The 20,045-nt window shown below is 41.5% G+C and overlaps 1 protein-coding gene across 10 annotated transcripts in view; it reads right to left on the bottom strand.

The window, feature by feature from the left end:
- The window catches only part of PSD3 (pleckstrin and Sec7 domain containing 3), a 551,931-nt gene that overhangs the window by 22,663 nt on the left and 509,223 nt on the right, over nucleotides 1–20,045 (bottom strand). For all 10 annotated transcript variants that reach the window (XM_057537135.1, XM_057537140.1, XM_057537136.1 and 7 more), the window contains 2 exons: nucleotides 18,509–18,653; nucleotides 2,210–2,353 (listed from right to left, as the gene is read on the bottom strand). In XM_057537135.1, the coding sequence (XP_057393118.1) occupies nucleotides 2,210–2,353; nucleotides 18,509–18,653 (289 nt within the window). The remainder of the gene's footprint in view (nucleotides 1–2,209; nucleotides 2,354–18,508; nucleotides 18,654–20,045) is intronic.

Here is a 20,045-nt window from a genome sequence, read left to right as displayed (position 1 = left end):
CTTCAGGATCCTTGATGTGACAGTTTGATGGAAGCAAGACTTATCTCCACAAAGGCTGGTCTAAGTTCACGTCAGGAAATGAAAACGCTGGCTTTTGCTGGGCTACATTTTCAGAAAAGGGGTACCACAGTGGATGCAAAAGCAGGGAGTGCTTCTAGCAGTGGCATCCCTTCTATGGTCCTGCCACCGCCCCTGCCTCCTGGGAACAGACTTGTAGCCTTTGCGCCAAGGGCTCAGGGCAAGGTGTTGAGAGCTGGCAGCAGGGGCCTGAGGTGCTGGGAAATTTAATTAGCACGTGTGAAACTAAAAGGGCCTACGGCTGAAAGCCACTCCAGACGTGTGAAGAATTGTGATTGATTTTTGAGAGCTCCCATCTCCCAAGTGTGGGGATAGATGAGCTGCTTAGTTTCTTTGTTTTTTAAAAGGTATTTTTTCAAGTCTTTTGCTGGTAAGGCTTCCAAAGTTTTAGCTAATAAACTTTCTCCTTTAATAAAAGAAAGATCTTTTTTCATCTGCCCAGAGCAAGGACCTGCTTAACCATGAAGAAAAGTAGTACATGGATCTGCAGGGGACCAAATGTCACATTTTGTAACAGAAATTTTATAACTCAGGAAAAGACTTTTAAAAGCTTCCATGAAATCCTGTGCAGCCCAAAAGCAAGCACAGAGCAGAGATTAGAAATGGACCTGAGGCCCCTGCACTCCAAGGGCTCACAGCCTTGGCGCGGAAGCCGTAGATGCAAAGACTTCCTGAAGTCACCGTAACAGGAGCCACTGTGCAGGACGGTAACCAGCAGGTTTAGAGCAGGCTTTTCATAGGAGGGATTTGGGCTGCATCTTGGAAGATGAACAGCACTTTCAGAAATGAAATAAGGGGAAGAGCATTTGGGGCAGAATAAAGTAGATGAACAAAGGCATAAAAGCATGTTTGGAGGGAGCAGAGTGGGCAGAAATGTGACTGATATACATGGAGGTCGTGGTGGGAAGACCCGTGTTGTGGAAAGACAGAAGGAACTCAAATCCTCTCAGACTAAGGATTGGACTTTATCTGAAGGTAAATTGTGGGGAAAATCAAGGGCAGCTGTTGAACAGAAGTATGCCTTAGAAAACTGTCAGGAGCATGCAGGATGAACTGATGACAGGAAGCAGCCGCCAGGCTCAGGTGACACATGAAAACCCAGGACCTGGGCAGAGAGGCATACAAGCAACACCGGTGGCAAGTGAGGGACAGGAGGGACACCGCAGAGGCAGAGCACTGGGATCCGGCTCCTGATCAGACCTGGGATGGCAGGAGCCAGGGCGAGGGTGCTCAGATGATGCTACGTTTCAAGCCCAAGGAAGAAACATGATTGTAAGATGGGAAAGAAGGAGATGAATAAGTAGAATAGACTAGAGCTACAATGAAAAAGAATAGCTGAAGATGGATTCAACACACTCAACAGAAAAAGACTATGTAAAAAATTTAAAGATAATTGTTCTTCATTTTGGACTACAGGCTATCTACTTAAAAAAAGAGATACTTTAAGTGTCTTAAAGTGGCAGCTGAAGGGGGAGAGTCAGAGGATCCTGTGTAACCCTGACGCTAACTTGGGAGAAAATTTAGCCAAAGGTAACATTTACTATTTATACTGCTTTCAACTTGCTTTTAAATTTTCTGTCTTTCCAGAGTTTATGGATCCTCCCCATCCCTTTTAATGGCCACACTTGCTATGGTATATGGATGTGCACAACTTAATTTATCAGCCTCCTTGTGAAGGGCAGTGAGTGGTAAGAGGAAAAATGCATCTGTTGCCTAGCAGCAGGAAAAAGCATCATGTCGCCCTGTAGCTCATTTCCTCTGCGGTACTTTTTCTGACTAAGACTCTGCTGGAAGAGGTGCAGGAACAGAGAAAGCAGCTGCCCACCCTGGCATGTCCATCTACTTGTTGTTTTTTTGTCTCGCAGCCAGCACCTGCTATTCCAACAGGCAGGCTATTTGCTTTTAAGTGCATAAACTGGCAATTATTCTTTGATGCTTGTTTGACGCTTAAACAGAACCATGAACATGAGGGGCCACCATGACCTAGACCCTGCACAGAGCTCCCCAGGGAGAGGCAGGGTCAAGGTACATTGCCCACAGTTACAGTAAGTATAAAAAAAACCCCTGCCTCATGGAAAAAATCATAAAATAGCTCAGGTACAGGCAATTATTACATTTAGGCTCAACACACCTCAAACTCCAGATAGTGATCTTTGAGTTTGTACTCATCCACCTCCTTGGCTTTAACCTTCTTGTCAGGTGGGTAGGAGCGGTGCTCGGCTAGCTCTGTGGTGATCTGCCTCAGCTTGCTTTCGTGAGATTTCAGCTGTTCCTCCTGCAGGAAAGTATTAAGCCATTTAGCATCCAGAAAAATCAATAAACAACTGTAGCACACTTTAAAAAATCCCTTATGATAAATGACGTTAATTCATCAAAACAGTCCAACATGCCTCTGCTGCCACATCTTACCAACCTTCTCAGGCCAGGGTCCACGTGTACCTTCGAAAAATGGCAACCAAGGCCAAGGCCAGCCTCCCTAACCAGGCCCCTGGTCACAAAACCAAATGCTTTCATAGCCCTGTGTCAGGAGTAACTGCCACGGAGTTGAGACCAGGCCTCCTGAGAGATACTCAAGCAGGCAAGGCACCGGCTGCAGAGTCAAGCACCCATCCTGAGGGCTGCACAATTTGGCTTCTCCATTTCACGTCCTCAGCAGTGCTGTCCTGTCTGTCACTACAGAGGAAGACCTACCTGCATATTTTATTTCCTTTTTGAAACAAGCAATGCCATCAAGAAATAATTATTCTGAAAGCTGCTATTCTAAAACATGTAGTGACCTATGCTTTTCCCTCCAAAATAGTAGAGGTTCTGACTTCCCTCAACCTCAAATTTTACTGAAGGATATTTAAGTTGTTTTCAGGTTTCTCTGGGCTGCTATAAATGATGCTACATTCTTATGCATGTTGCCTAGTGAATATGAGAAAGAATTTCCCTATAGCACACAGGCACATCTCGTTTCATCACACTTAGCAGATAATGAGTTTTTTACAAACTGAAGGTCTGTGGAAACCCTGTGTCAAGCAAGTCTATCGATGCCATTCTTCTAACATTTGCTCACTTTGTTTCTTTGTGCCACAGTTGGTAATTCTCATAATATTTCAAACTTGTTCATTATGATTATATTTGTTATGGTGGTCTGTGATCAGTGATCTTTGATGTTACTTCTACAACTCACTGAAGGCTCAGATGATGGTTAGCATTTTTTAGCAATAAAGCATTTCTTCACTAAGGTATACACATTGTTTTTCTAGACAGAATGCTATTGTACACTTAATAGACTGGGGTACAGTGTAAACATAACTTTTATATGCACTGAGAAACCAAAAAAATCTGTGTGACTTGCTTTACTGAGATATTTATTTCATTGCAGTGGTCTGAAACTGAACCCACAATGTCTCTGAAGTTTGTCTGTGATCACCAAGAACTGAAATTTCTGGGTTTTAGAAAATGTACATCTTTAAAATGACACTAAACTGTTTTCCAAAGTGTTTCCACCAGTTTACATTTCCACAGTAGGCTTGAAACTTCCCATTTTTCTACATCCTTGCCAAAATTTGATATCACACTTGCAAATTTTTGCTAATTTTATGGGTATAAAATGATTTGAATTTACATCATCCTGATTACAAGTGAGGATGAACATCTTTTCGTATGTTTACTGGAATTCCTCTTCTGTGAACTGGCTGCTGAAACACTGGACCCATTTTTCTGTTGAGTCCAGATCTGTAAGCACAGTGACTCACAGTTTATAGTGTACAGTTTATTCACAGTCAAATAAATGTCGGAATTCAACGTGCAGTGCTTTACTCCAGCTTCATCATCTTCATGAAGCAAGAATCAAGGAGATAATCTCAAAATAGAAGCATTTTAAAATCATACCTCTTAAATCTGTCTATTTTCACCACTGAAATAAAAATTCCAAGTGGTTCTTACGGGCATAAATTGACACAGACCACTCAAATTATTTCAATGCTAGAATCCCACCATACAGGAGACACACAGACTTTCCTAACAAAAGTGGATGTAAAAACGGAGAAGGAGGAAGGCAGTAGCCACAAGACGCAGCATGTTCTTAGCCTCACGCAATTAAATCTGTAATATTCACCGTGAAGAAAGACCAGTCAGGAAGCTTGCTGTTCTCCTCCCTTTTGTCTTTGCCCTTACAATCCATTAGGGAAGCATGCAGACCATTTTCATGGGACAACGCTAACAAAGGGGATTTCACAGAAGGCAGAGAAATACACCTGATGAAGTTCAAACAAAAGGAACAGAGATAGCAAATGGCATGTACTCGTTGAAACTGTTTTAAATTAGGAAGTCACAGCTTAAGTAGTGGCATTAAAGTAATAGATGCAAGAAAAACTACTGTTATATGTCAAGTGATGTACATTGGTAGTATCTGTGATAGCATATACAATGAAATTTTACCCAAAAGGCAAGTTTCAGATGATGTCACTTAATATTTAATTTTTTTCCTACTTATATAGTATTTTGACTTTGAAGAAAATTTCATATTTTCCTTTAAAATACCAAACTCTAGAGGAGACCTTCAAGATGGAGGAGGAGTAAGACATGGAGATCACCTTCCTCCCCTCAAATACATCAGAAATACATCTACATGTGGAACAACTCCTACAGAACACCTACTGAACGCTGGCAGAAGACCTCAGACTTCCCAAAAGCTGTGTGGCTGACAGGGTCTTGGTGCTTCAGCCGGGTGTCAGGCTTGTACCTCTGAGGTGGGAGAGCCGAGTTCAGGACATTGGTCCACTAGAGACCTCCTGGCTCCACATAATATCAAACGGTGAAAGCTCTCCCAGAGATCTCCATCTCAATGCTAAGACCCAGCTGTACTCAACGACCAGCAAGCACCAGCGTTGGACACCCTATGCCAAAACACTAGCAACACAGGAACACAACCCCACCCATTAGCAGAGAGGCTGCCTAAAATCATAATAAGGTCACCGACACCCCAAAACACACCACCAGACGCGGTCCTGCCCACCAGAAAGACAAGAACCAGCCTCATCCACCAGAACACAGGCACCAGTCCCCTCCACCAGGAAGCCTACACAACCCACTGAACCAACCTTACCCACTGGGGGCAGACACCAAAAACAACGGGAACTACAAACCTGCAGACGGCAAAAAGGAGACCCCAAACACAGTAACTTAAGAAAAATGAGAAGACAGAAAACACAGAGCAGATGAAGGAGCAAGGAAAAAACCCACCAGTCCAAACAAATGAAGAGGAAATAGGCAGTCTACCAGAAAAAGAATTCAGAGTAATGATAGTAAAGATGATCCAAAATCTTGGAAATAGAATGGAGAAAATACAAGAAACGTTTAACAAGGACCTAGAAGAACTAAAGAGCAAAAAAAACAATGATGAACAACACAATAAATGAATTTTAAAATTCTCTAGAAGGAATCAACAGCAGAATAACTGAGGCAGAAGAACGGATAAGTGACCTGGAAGATAAAATAGTGGAAATAACTACCGCAGAGAAGAATAAAGAAAAAAGAATGAAAAGAATTGAGGACAGTCTTAGAGACCTCTGGGACAACATTAAATGCACCAACATTTGAAGTATAGGGGTCCCAGAAGAATAGAAAAAGAAAGGGACTGAGAAAATATTTGAAGAGATTATAGTTGAAAACTTCCAAAATATGGGAAAGGAAATAGTCAGTCAAGTCCAGGAAGCTTAGAGAGTCCCATACAGGATAAATCCAAGGAGAAACATCCCAAGACACATACTAGTCAAACTATCAAAAATTAACTACAAAGAAAAAATATTAAAAGCAGCAAGGAAAAAACAACAAATAACATACAAGGGAATCCCCATAAGGTTAACAGCTGATCTTTCACCAGAAACTCTGCAAGCCAGAAGAGAGTGGCAGGACATATTTAAAGTGATGAAAGGGAAAAACCTACAACCAAGATTACTCTACCCAGCAAGGATCTCATTCAGATTTGACAGAGAAATCAAAACCTTTACAGACAAGCAAAAGCTAAGAGAATTCAGCACCACCAAAGCAGCTTTACAACAAATGCCAAAGGAACTTTTCTTGGCAGGAAACACAAGAAAAGGAAAAGATCTACAATAACAAACCCAAAACAATTAAGAAAATGGTAATAGGAACATACATATCGATAATTACCTTAAATGTAAATGGATTAAATGCTCCAACCAAAAGACACAGACTGGCTGAATGGATACAAAAACAAGACCAGCATATATACTGTCTACAAGAGACCCACTTCAGACCTAGGGACACATACAGACTGAAAGTGAGGGGATGGAAAAAGATGTTCCATGCAAATGGAAATCAAAAGAAAGCTGGAGTAGCAATTCTCATATCAGACACAATATACATATCAGACACAAAATAAAGACTATTACAAGAGACAAGAGACAAAGAAGGACACTACATAATGATCAAGGGATCAATCCAAGAAGAAGATATAACAATTTTAAATATTTATGCACCCAACATAGGAGCACCTCAATACATAAGGCAAATGCTAACAGCCATAAAAGGGGAAATCGACAGTAACACAACAGTAGTGGGGGACATTAATACCCCACTGTCACCAATGGACAGATCATCCAAAATGAAAATAAATAAAGAAACACAAGCTTCAAATGATACATTAAACAAGATGCACTTAATTGATATTTATAGGACATTCCATCCAAAAACAACAGAATACACTTTCTTCTCAGGTGCTCATGGCACATTTTCCAAGATAGATCATATCTTGGGTCACAAATCAAGCCTTGGTAAATTTAAGAAAATTGAAATCGTATCAAGTATCCTTTCCGACCACAATGCTACAAGACTAGATATCAGTTACAGAAAAAAAATCTGTAAAAAATACAAACACATGGAGGCTAAAGAGTACATTACTAAATAACCAAGAGATCACTGAAGAAATCAAAGAGGAAATCAAAAAATACCTAGAAACAAATGACAATGAAAACATGATGACCCAAAATGTATGGGATGCAGCAAAGGCAGTTCTAAGAGGGAAGTGTAGAGCAATATAATCCTACCTCGAGAAACAAGAAACATCTCAAATAACCTAACCTTATACCTAAAGCAATTAGAGAAAGAAGAACAAAAAAACCCCAAGGTTAGCAGAAGGAAAGAAATCATAAAGATCAGATCAGATATAAATGAAAAAGAAATGAAGGAAACAATAGCAAAGATCAATAAAACTAAAAGCTCGTTCTTTGAGAAGATAAACACAATTGATAAACCATTAGCCAGACTCATCAAGAAAAAAACGGAGAAGACTCAAATCAATAGAATTAGAAATGAAAAAGGAGAAGTAACAACTGACACTGCAGAAATACAAAGGATCATGAGAGATTACTACAAGCAACTCTATGCCAATAAAATGGACAACCTGGAAGAAATGGACAAATTCTTAGAAAAGCACAACCTTCCAAGACTGAACAAGGAAGAAATAGAAAATATAAACAGACCAATCACAAGCACTGAAATTGAGACTGTGACTAAAAATCTTCCAACAAACAAAAGCCCAGGACGAGATGGCTTCACAGGTGAATTCTATCAAACATTTAGAGAAGAGCTAACACCTACCCTTCTCAAACTCTTCCAAAATATAGCAGAGAGAAGAACACTCCCAAACTCATTCTATGAGGCCACCATCACCCTGATACCAAAACCAGACAAAGATACTACAAAAAAAGAAAATTACAGGCCAGTATCACTGATGAACATAGATGCAACAATCCTCAACAAAATACTAGCAAACAGGGCTTCCCTGGTGGCACAGTGGTTGAGAATCTGCCTGCCGATGCAGGGGACACGGGTTCGAGCCCTGGTCTGGGAAGATCCCACATGCCGCGGAGCAACTAGGCCCGTGAGCCACAATTGCTGAGCCTGTGTGTCTGGAGCCTGTGCTCCACAACAAGAGAGGCCGCGACAGTGAGAGGCCCACGCACCGCGATGAAGAGTGGCCCCCACTTGCCGCAACTAGAGAAAGCCCTCGCACAGAAACGAAGACCCAACACAGCCATAAATAAATAAATAAATAAAATAAAATAAAATAAAAATTAAAAAAAAAATACTAGCAAACAGAATCCAACAGCACATTAAAAGGATCATACACCATGATCAAGTGGGGTTTATCCCAGGAATTCAAGGATTCTTCAATATACGCAAATCAATCAATGTGATATACCACAGTAACAAACTGAAGGATAAAAACCATATGATCATCTCAATAGAGGCAGAAAAAGCTTTCAACAAAATTCAACACCCATTTATGATAAAAACCCTCCAAAAAATAGGCATAGAGGGAACTTACCTCAATATAATAAAGGCCATATATGACAAACCCACAGCCAACATCGTTCTCAATGGTGAAAAACTGAAACCATTTCCATTAAGATCAGGAACAAGACAAGGTTGCCCACTCTCACGACTATTATTCAACATAGTTTTGGAAGTTTCAGCCACATCAATCAGAGAAGAAAAAGAAACGAAAGGAATCCAAATCGGAAAAGAAGAAGTAAAGCTGTCACTGTTTGCAGATGACATGATACTATACATAGAGAATCCTAAAGATGCCATCAGAAAACTACTAGAGCTATTCAATGAAATTGGTAAAGCAGCAGGATACAAAATTAATGCACAGAAATCTCTTGCATTCCTATACATTAATGATGAAAAATCTGAAAGAGAAATTAAGGAAACACTCCCATTTACCATTGCAACAAAAAGAATAAAATACCTAGGAATAAACCTACCTAGGGAGACAAAGACAAAAGACCTGTATGCAGAAAACTATAAGACACTGATGAAAGAAATTAAAGATGATACAAACAGATGGAGAGATATACCATGTTCCTGGACTGGAAGAATCAACATTGTGAAAATGACTATACTACCGAAAGCAATCTACAGATTCAATGCAATCCCTATCAAACTACCAATGGCATTTTTCACAGAACTAGAACAAAAAATTTCACAATTTGTATGAAAACACAAAAGACCCTGAGTAGCCAAAGCAATCTTGAGAAAGAAAAACAGAGCTGGAGGAATCAGGCTCCTGGACTTCAGACTATACTATAAAGCTACAGTAATTAAGACAGTATGGTACTGGCACAAAAACAGAAATATAGATCAATGGAACAGAATAGAAAGCCTAGAGATAAACTCACGCACATATGGTCACCTTACTTTTGATAAAGGAGGCAAGAATATGCAATGGAGAAAAGACAGCCTCTTCAATAAGTGGTGCTGGGAAAACTGGACAGCTACATGTAAAAGAATGAAATTAGAACACTCCCTAACACCATACACAAAAGTAAACTCCAAATGGATTAAAGACCTAAATGTAAGGCCAGACACTATAAAACTCTTAGAGGAAGACATAGGCAGAACACTCTATGACATAAATCACAGCAAGATCCTTTTTGACCCACCTCCTAGAGAAATGGAAATAAAAACAAAAATAAACAAATGGGACCTAATGAAACTTAAAACCTTTTGCACAGCAAAGGAAATCATAAACAAGACGAAAAGACAACCCTCAGAATGCGAGAAAATATTTGCAAATGAAGCAATTGACAAAGGATTAGTCTCCAAAATTTACAAGCAGCTCATGCAGCTCAACATCAAAAAAACAAACAACCCAATCCAAAAATGGGCAGAAGACCTAAATAGACATTTCTCCAAAGAAGAGATACAGATTGCCAAGAAACACATGAGAGGATGCTCAACATCACTAATTATTAGAGAAATGCAAATCAAAACTACAATGAGGTATCACCTCACACTGGTCAGAGTGGACATTATCAAAAAAGCTACAAACAATAAATGCTGGAGAAGGTGTGGAGAAAAGGGAACCCTCTTGCACTGTTGGTGGGAATGTAAATGGTTACAGTCACTGTGGAGAACAGTATGGAAGTTCCTTAAAAAACTAAAAATACAACTACCATACGACCCAGCAATCCCACTACTGGGCATATACCCTGAGAAAACCATAATTGAAAAAGTGTCATGTACCACAATGTTCACTGCAGCTCTATTTACAATAGCCAGGACATGGAAGCAACCTAAATGTCCATCAACAGACGAATGGATAAAGAAGATGTGGCACATATATACAATGGAATATTACTCAGCCATAAAAAGAAATGAAATTGAGTTATTTGTAGTGAGGTGGATGGACCTAGAGTCTGTCATACAGAGTGAAGTAAGTCAGAAAGAGAAAAACAAATACTGTACGCTAACACATATATATATGAAATCTAAAAAAAAAAAAAAAATGGTTCTGAAGAACCTAGGGGCAGGACAAGAATAAAGATGGAGAGGTAGAGAATGGACTTGAGGACATGGGGAGAGGGACGGGTAATCTGGGATGAAGTGAGAGAGTGGCATGGACATATATACACTACCAAATGTAAAATAGATAGCTAGTGGGAAGCAGCCGCATAGCACAGGGAGATCAGCTCGGTGCTTTGTGACCACCTAGAGGGTGGGATAGGGAGAGTGGGAGGGAGACGCAAGAGGGAGGAGATATGGGGATATATGTATACGTATAGCTGATTCACTTTGTTATAAAGCAGAAACTAACACACCATTGTAAAGTAATTATACTCCAGTAAAGATGTTAAAAAAAAAATAGCAAACTCTAATTTCTTGAAGAAAGTATTTCTTAGCTGCTGAGGCAATGGGGACAGGCAAGCCGGTGTTCAAGATCTCACAGTGAGTCCAGGGCTGAGACAGTGCAAGAGCCTTCCCTTCCGAAGCACAGCCCAACGGTTCAGCCACCAGCCAGGCCCAGAAGTCAGCTCTCCATCCTTTTATACCAAGCATAAGACTTAGGGAGGGGAGGAAGGAAGAAGGCCAGAGGGAGGGGGCAGAAGCCTGGGGGGTGGGTAGGACACAGCTGTCCACCTGCACTCTAATAGGACACCTACTAGGTTGACAGGTGCTGTGCTGGGTGCTTCTTCCCACTGTGGAATACAGAACCCCAGGAATTCTAAAGTGAAAGAGAACCTGGCCTTCGCCCCTCTAACCTCTTCCTCTTGGAGGCCATGGAGATCCAGAAAGGTCAAGTCCTTGCTTGAGGCCCCAGAGGGAGAGGCAGAGGGGCAGCAGCCCCATTCCCCCAACTCTGAGCCTCCAGACAACTGTATAAAATCCAAAGGGCTGCTGAAAACACAAGCTTCAAAACAGTCTGCTCCCTGCTGGATCAGTGCTGACCTGAGCCGTCAAGGCTCTTGGGAAACGCATTGGTCCTCAACTGCCTTCTCTCCCGTGGCTCTTAGACACCCAGTTTTAACAACCAGGTCCTTTCTGCAAACCCCACTCAAAGCCAGAGTTCCCCGGATTCACAGCCGATTCCTCTGCTGCGTGTACAGCACTTACAAGTCTACACCACATGCTCAGTACAAAACATACCCTGACCCCTGCGGGAATTTCGTCTCCTCTACTGATTATAAGCTCTCTGGAGGCAGAGCAAGTTCATTTTCCCTTCTCTCAACTCATCCAGTGTCTAGCATGGTGCTGGGCGGGGGAGAGAAGAGAGGCACCGTTCTGGCTTGTAGACATGACCTGCCTAACGTCAACTGACCCCTTCAGCTTCCATTAGCTGAGAGCCAAAACCAAGTCTGAGCTATTTTTGTAATGCCCACACACCTCACACAGTACCTGATATATGGGTCTCTCAGGAAACAGGACCTGACTTACTTTTTTAAAATGGAATAAATGGACTTACTTTTTTAAAAAAAGGGAAGGTAAAGAGGGAGACCTCAGACTGTTTCCTTTTGCTGTTTTAAAGTAGACATGATTTAGAAGGTAATGGCATTTGTAGGAATCTGCTAGGCAATCAACAAGTCAAATTGCTAAATACTGCAGCTTCATTAAACCCAAGCCGCAGGAATTTAGACTAAAGAACCCCTGCCTTCAAGTCAGCCCGAGGGGGGCTGTTGCTGAAAGCACCATCAGAAAGATTTTGTTTCATCATTTCACGTTTAAGACGGTTTTAAAGACCTTAAGCAGTGTTTAGTGAGCTTCAGCATAATAACCTAATTGTTTTATTGAGTACTTAGTATATGTTAACTATTCAATTCAACCCTCTAGTAAATGAATACGAAAGCTGTCTATTCTGAAAAGGTGTAGCAAACATAGTGTGGTCCAAGTTCATGCCAAGGAGTCCAGACTGCATCTTGTTGGCAATAGTGAGCCAGTTAAGGTTAAGTGACATCAAAGCAATCATGTTTTAGCCAGAACTGTGCAGGATGGATTGAAGAGAAGCAAGATGAGAGGAAGGGAGATCTCTCATGGTTCTTGGAAGGGTCTGCCAGAGTTTTCCAAAGCAGGGCATGCACCCCCGGCAAGGTGATCCACTGGGAAGAATTTTTAAAATCAGCACTGAGATATAATTCACACTTTACCACACAAATCACCCATTTGAAATGTACAATTCAGAGTTTTTTAATATATTCACAGGGCTGTGCAACCATCACCACATTTAATTTTATGACATTTTAGATCCCCTAAAAGAGACCCTTTTAGAATGGAATCACACAACACGTTCCTTTTGTGACTGGCTTCTTTCACTTCGCAAGGTTCCCAAGGTTCATCTACACTGTAGGATGTATCAGTGCTTCACTGTTTTATGGCTGAATAAAGTCCCATTGTATGGATATATTACGTTTTATTCATCCATTTATCAGCTGATGGCCATTGCCACCTTTGGCTGTTAGGAATAATGCTGCTGTGAACATTCATGTAAAAGTTTTTATGTGAATGTATGTTTTCATTCTCTTGTTATCAAAGTAGGAGTGAAATTACTGGGTCACATGCTAACTCTATGTTTAATCATTTGATAAACCACCGAAGTGTTCTCCAAAGAAGCTGCTTCATTTTATATTCCTATAAGCAATATATGAGAGTTCTAATTTCTCCATAACCTCACCAATGTGTTACTTCTCATAAAAATTTTAAAAAGCTTATAGCCATCCTAATGGTATCTCATGGTTCTGATTTGTATTCCCCTAATGACTAATGATGTTCAGCACTTTTTCATGTTATATTGATAGTAAGACATGTAATATATTTTATTTAAAAAATACACATATTGAAGGATATCTGCTCAAATATTTAGTGTTGATAAGGTAAATGACCAAAAAATTAGGACACCAGTGATCTGGGCACAAGATAACAAGAGTCTGAATTAAGAGATGTGGGTAGGATATGAAAGATGTGTAGGAAGTAGAAGCGACAGGACTGAAAGTATGACACTGAGTGGGGTGGGAAGGGTGTGGTTCTGGCCAGTGAGGGACACACTCTGAGAATGGCTTCATCCTCTGAAAGCCCTCTGCTCCTAACGTCTGCCTGTGGAGAGGGGCGTTGAGAGGGCGAGTCAGCCGGTTGACCCTGGAGCCGGACCTGGGCACCCGGAGGCTACTCACCCAGCCCCCGCCCTCGGAATGTGCGTTCCGCTTGCCTTCCCCGTGCTAGGAGCTGCCCAAGGACGCGGCCTTGAGACAGTAAGGTGGTGTTGGGACCATCTGGACGGCCTACCTGACTGGAACCCAGTTAAGGCTGCTTATAAACTTTAAGATCCTGGAGGCGGGTGCAGAGATCCTCTGTGTCTCAGACGCCCAAGACAAGCCTCGTAAGTTCCCTTGCGTATTAAACCTGCCACCTACCAGTCCGGAGTGACTGCCTCTTTCTTCGGTCTCTCCCTGCCCTCCTCATATGGGGCCAGGTTGTGAACCAACATTGCCCCACTCACCTTGTCCTTAGCACTACTGCCATGCGGTCAAGCACAGGACAGCACGAGGGTGAGAAGCAAACACAGAACCTCCTGTTTGCGACTGGGTTAATCACAAGGCTGGCCCTCAGGAGTTAGCATTTAGTGATCATCCATTGAGTCAAACTTCTACAGAACAGTGGTTGGAATTCAAAGCAGAAAACAGGACAAGATACCTGAGGAAATGACACCATCATGAGGTACAGGTCTCCAGAGAAGTAGTGAAACGGAGGCAGGTTTTGTCACAGGGCAGGGTCTCTGGTCTGCACTGCGTATGGCAGGACACCGGTGTGTCTCAGAAACACACATATTCCCCGGGACCCTGGCCCAGACCTGATCAATCGAGGCGGGGGGCCGGGGGATGAGAAATGTGCGCTTTAAATAAGTCCCCAGATAATTCTTATGCAAATTAATGTCTGAAAATGACTACTTTGATGAGTAGAAAAGGAGGTCCAGTAGATCTTGAAGATGGCCAACCATGAAATCCTAAGTTTGGAGTGCTATACCAGAAGGAGAAACAAAACTTACATTTTCATACTAGTCTCTCCACCTGCAACAGAGGAAGAAAAATATGCTCTGGCAACATGGTCATGAAAAACAACTAGAAGAAGGCAACTCCTCCCACACAGCAGAGTTGCTCAGAAAGAACCACGCTGCTCTGACAATAATCAATTCCAATAACGATGGCTAATAAGGTTTGGAGAGAAGACAAGAATAAATTAAAAAAAAGCCTGCAAATGACAGGGTGATGAACAGTGTGTCTTTAAAAGCACCAAACAATCTTCTAATTGAATGTTTAGTTTTTTCCTAACACTGTTTGACTTTTTCCCGGCAGGGCACTCACACTGTTATACATTATTTTATAAACTGAAATTATCCAAGGGGTCTGGCGTTTAGGGGCGTGGCAGCCAGGCTGTGGGCATGTGGAGGAAGGAAAGACGGCCGGGCTAGAGCAGTGGCTCCCAACAGCAGGGACGGGCCCCACACGACATTCGGCCATGTCTGGAGACATTTTTGGTTGTCACAACTGGGGGCATGATACTGCCATCAAGTGCGTAGAGGCTGGGGATACTGCCTAACACCCTACAATCCACAACAAAGAACTACCCAGGCCAAAAGGTCAGCGGGGCCGAGACTGAGAATGCCGGGGCTAAAGGAGGGGGCCTCGCCTTCAAGGCACTGAAGGCCCTGTGGGCGCATCCAGACACACCTTCCAGGTTCGCTGAAGGTGCCCTGTGACTCCAGCAAAGACACGCCCCAGGAGTCTCCATCTGAAACGGAGGGTACCCCAAACACCCGCGCCAGGCTGTGTGCACACCAACGCTCTCTCCCTCTTTCTAACCTGTTCTTTACCATGTGCTTGGTTCTACACATTCGTTTCTAATTGTCCTATTACTCTCAAAGGTAAAACACACTTTTCATTTTTAGTAAACAAACACGACGACCTGGGCAAAAAATACAGAGCTAGTGATAGAAAGAATCTTAAAAACATTCTAGACAATTTCCTCACCTTCCAGGTGGAAAACTGAGGCCCACAAAGGCTCGGTGACTTACTTGTCTGGGAGGAAGTCATCGTATTTTTTTACAAAGAAATTAAATTCCCAAAAGGGTTTGGTCATCTTATGTGACACAAGAGGATGCTTCTTTCTGGTTACTACTTGCTTATTTAAAATCTTGAACCCGTCATTTTGATCACATTACATATGCATTTTTTGCACCTCCATGTTCAAAATGAGGAAAAATATCAAAAAAGTTATGCATTCCATTTTTAGTTCCAATGTAGGACATTTGTTTAAAATAAGAGATTCTGCCTTGAGAAAAGTGGTATGGCCTTGTGGTAAAAATATACAAATAGATAAACACATTCATTTTCACGTATAAGTGACTTATTAAGGTACAGCCCATACGTAAATAGGATAGTAACACATTTTTCAAAGTAGAAAATAAACAGAAATGTAGGTTCTACAGTGAGGAAAGAACAAGGAAAAGCTCTCATGTTGCTCTATACTTATTAATGTTCCTCTTTAACTTCAGATCACCTTCCCCCCCACCGGATCTTTTATAGGAGTAGTTGCGAGAAAGACCAATCTATTGAAAGGTAATGATTGGAAAATTCCTAGTGAAATTAATAGAATAAAACTCAACTTTTGAAAGTATTTTTTTGCCTCTAGTTATTCAATTGTTTTTCTCTCCTCTTACCTTATGTAATGTGGCTTACTATTTATGTCAAGTACCCAAAATTATAGTGGGGAAATGCATTTGCTTTAAGAGTTTGTATTTTAGTTGGGTAGATGGAGAAGTCTGCCAACATACTTTCTGGCCATCAATAAGAGGTAAAGCCTTCCTTTTCTCTTAGAATATTTATTTTCCTTGAAAGTTAAATGACATTCTGCCTTGTAAAGTGAGCTGGCTCGATCCTTTCTATTCCCAACAGCTTTTTCGGTAGTTAGTCTATGAACTAGACAGGAATAGCAATGCTTACGTGGGGAGCATCCAAATCATGTTAATAATAATTATGAATTTACAGAAACAAAAGAATCTCTACTGAAACCATGCCTCCTCTGCTCTCAGCACCAGCTTGTCTTTATGAACTTAGGCAGGACTCACACACGTCCCCTCCTCCACATCCTCACTGCCTTCCTTCCCCCTTAAGGAGGACCAACGCGGCCGCTCCACCATCACTCCCGAAACTGCTCTCACTGTATGACCCAGTCACCTCCTGCCACTTCACAGGAGATCTTTTTGTCCTGTTTGTACCTGATCTTTCCGCCCTTCTCTTGGCATAACATTCTCCCTGGGTTTTTTCTTGACTAACTTAAAAACTATTGTTTCTCAAGTGTCTGTTTTGGTCTGCTTCTGAGCACTCATTGCAACATTTGGAGGTAGAAATAGGAAAAGGACACAGGAAAGGACCCTGGGAAGAAGCACCAGGAGGGAAAGCAGGAGACGATGGGGTCCCAAAAGCCAGATCAGACACCACAGTCCTCAGTGTCCAAGCCCAGGTGACAGCCCTTATTCCTCACTTCAGGGAGCACTAAGGACCATCAACATGCCCCAAACCCTTCCACTTCTGCCCACCTCCTCTTTAACTAACTTAGATTTCCCCTGCATTATTGAAAGCGCCTTCCTGCTTTAGTAGTTTCCTCCTCTAGTACTTTCTTCCTATTGTAACAAGAAAAACTTTTAAAGCACAGATTTGATCACATTAATTTCCTGCTTATACTATTATCCTAAGGATGCTGGGAACCAGTGAAGCATCCAAAATCCTACACCTGACAAACCAGACTTTTCATCATTTGGCATTTGCTTACCTCCACAGAGGAACGTTTCTTGCCTTTTCACAACACTCTGTACTCAAGTCACATCTGATAACTTATGTGTACCTCCTACATCCCAGCGCTTTCTCCTCTGGGCCTTTCGGACCTCTGCTGGGTCATTCTCTTTCCCACACCACACCTACCTGCTGCTCATCCTGTGAGCTTCGTATTAGCTAGCACACTTCGTCCTTCCTCCAAGGCCAGGCCCTAACTTGCACCCCAACAGTACTCTGGACTTATCCTTCATGTACCTCTAATCAAACTGCATTACAATTACTTACTTGTTTATATTTGCCAATTCGATCCCAGAGACCGCCTGGGTTTCACTTGCCTTTTTCCAGTGCCAAAAATAGTCTCTGAGGTACAACAGGCACATGATACATATTTATTAATAAATGTTCCATTCATGATGTCAGATGTGTAGAGGAGCTAGTTAATATCAAGACTTGGTTGATTAAAGCCAGATGAAACTATTTCTGTTATTGCACCAATAAGAAATTCACAAAGACATCAAAGTAGCTTCCAAAATCCTTAACTAATCAATGGCAATAGCGGCACTGCAGACAGGTTTAAAACTGGCAAACGTGGCTTGTATGCAATGTCTTAGAACAGAGTTTTAAGTAAGAAAGGAACACAATAAAATGTGGTCTTTAGAGAGATCACTCCTACAAACGGAGAGCAGCTCATGTGAATACATCTAAAGAGAGTTCTAGCATGCTTTGTCTGGATTAGCTGGGAAAACCACCAGGGTTCACTTAGATCCTCCCTGAGAGGTAGGGAAGGCTCTGCCCCACTGCACTGTGAACAGTGGATCCCTGGGAATATTTTTATATACTCAGCATCAAACACAGTCTGGGATATGGGAAAAGCTCAATAAAATAAAAAGTTAAATGAATGAATGAATAAAAAGCTTGTTTCCAAGCCAGGATGTCTAACATTAGCCAGTTATTTAAAAAATATGCACTGTGAATAAAAACAAAAATCAAAATCAAAAATCAAAAATGAGGCTGGTATGACTGATTAGTAAACTAATATAAATTTTTCAAAGTAGTTTTCAAGTAATTTTTCAAAGTACTTGAAACTAATTCAAAGTATGTGTCCTACCAACCTTCACTCAATTGTGTCAGCTTCCCACAAGAAGTGTAAAAGCCAGCACACTGCATTTCGCCCCACTTGTACAACACTGTCCTCTGGGGCAAGGTCTCATCCCTGCCCCCAAAATATGGAGTATTATTCAAATACAAATATTAAGAAGATTATTTAACAAAGTGCTTTTTTCCAAGGTCAAAGCACGATCAAAATGACTAACCTGAGACAATTTTGTAGTGGTGGCAGGCAGAAGTGGGCGACTAAACTTCTTCTGAGATCCGATGGCTGCTGGAAATGGTGGTGCAGAAAATACAGCTGCAACACAATTAATTTTGTTTATCCACCCTTGCATTTCCTCTGGACTCCTATGAGAAACAGATATATTTATGTTAGGGTATTTCTGTATCTAAGTGCATCACATCTTGCCCATTTCTCATTACTGATCTAAAATGGCATATAAAATCATTTATTCTTCTTGGTACAAATAATCCCTGACAAAACTTCATTGGAGACTAACATTTTCAAAAGCAATCACCATGGTAATAAAAGGCCCTGGAACCTAGGATCATCATAGTGTAAGGCTATGATTATCTCCCAAGGATACAGAAGGAAATAAAGCAAAATCACTTCACAATAAATATTTACTAAACCCCCTACTTTCTATTTGATACTAGCCTAGGTCAAAAATTAATTTAAAAATTAACTCATCTCTTCCAATCACATAATTTGATTTTAAAATGCAACTGAGGGATAAACTGATAGAGGGAATGTAGAAGGGTATATACACCCACTTTGGAAAGTAGTTTGGGCAGTTTCTTAAAAACTATAAACTATAAATTTATTATACAACCCAGCAATTCTACTTCTAGGTATACACTCAAGGGAAATAAAAACATATAGGCACTAAAAGATTTGTATGTGAAGTTCATAGCAGCACTATTTATAAGCATCAAAAAGGAGAAACAATCTAAATGCCCATCAACTAGTGAATGAATAAACAAAACATGGTCTAGGGCTTCCCTGGTGGTGCACTGATTAAGAATCCACCTGCCAATGCAGGGGACACGGGTTCGAGCCCTGGTCCGGGAAGATCCCACATGCCGCGGAGCAGCTAAGCCTGTGCGCCATAACTACTGAGCCTGTGTGCCACAACTACTGAAGCCCGCGTGCCTAGAGCCCGTGCTCTGCAACAAGAGAAGCCACTGCAATGAGAAGCCCGCGCACCGCAACGAAGAGTAGCCCCCGCTCGCCGCAACTAGAGAAAGCCCGCGTGCAGGAACGAAGACCCAATGCAACCAAAAATAAAAGTAAATAAAATTAAAAACAAAACAAAAACAAAAACACGGTCTATATCTATACGGTGGAATACCATCCAGCAGCAAAGGTATGGAGTGCTGAGGCAGGTTACAGCGTGGATGACCCCAAAACTTCACACTGAGTTAAAGAGAAGCCCACGTATTCTGTGACTGCATTTATATGGAAAATCCAGAAGAGGCAATACAAAGAGGAAACTAGTGGTGTCCGGGCTGTGGGTGAGAACGGCACAGGGGATTGGGGTGGGGTGATGAAAGTGTTCCAAAACTGGACTGTGTTGCACAATTCTGCAAATTTGCTAAACATCATTGTACACTTAAAAGTATGTACAGTATACCTCAGTAGGACATAAAAAAATCCACCTGACAGGGTGTGGAAATCTCCTGATGTCGGTATCATACTTTTAACTTATATGTCATGTTTGCAGAGCCCAGCACTGACAG

The sequence above is a fragment of the Balaenoptera acutorostrata genome, chromosome 21 (genome assembly GCF_949987535.1).
Source record: "Balaenoptera acutorostrata chromosome 21, mBalAcu1.1, whole genome shotgun sequence".
In the NCBI taxonomy this organism is placed as follows: domain Eukaryota; kingdom Metazoa; phylum Chordata; class Mammalia; order Artiodactyla; family Balaenopteridae; genus Balaenoptera; species Balaenoptera acutorostrata.
The sequence above is the reverse complement of the archived record's forward strand: the minus strand, read 5'-3'. Positions and strand labels throughout refer to the sequence as shown.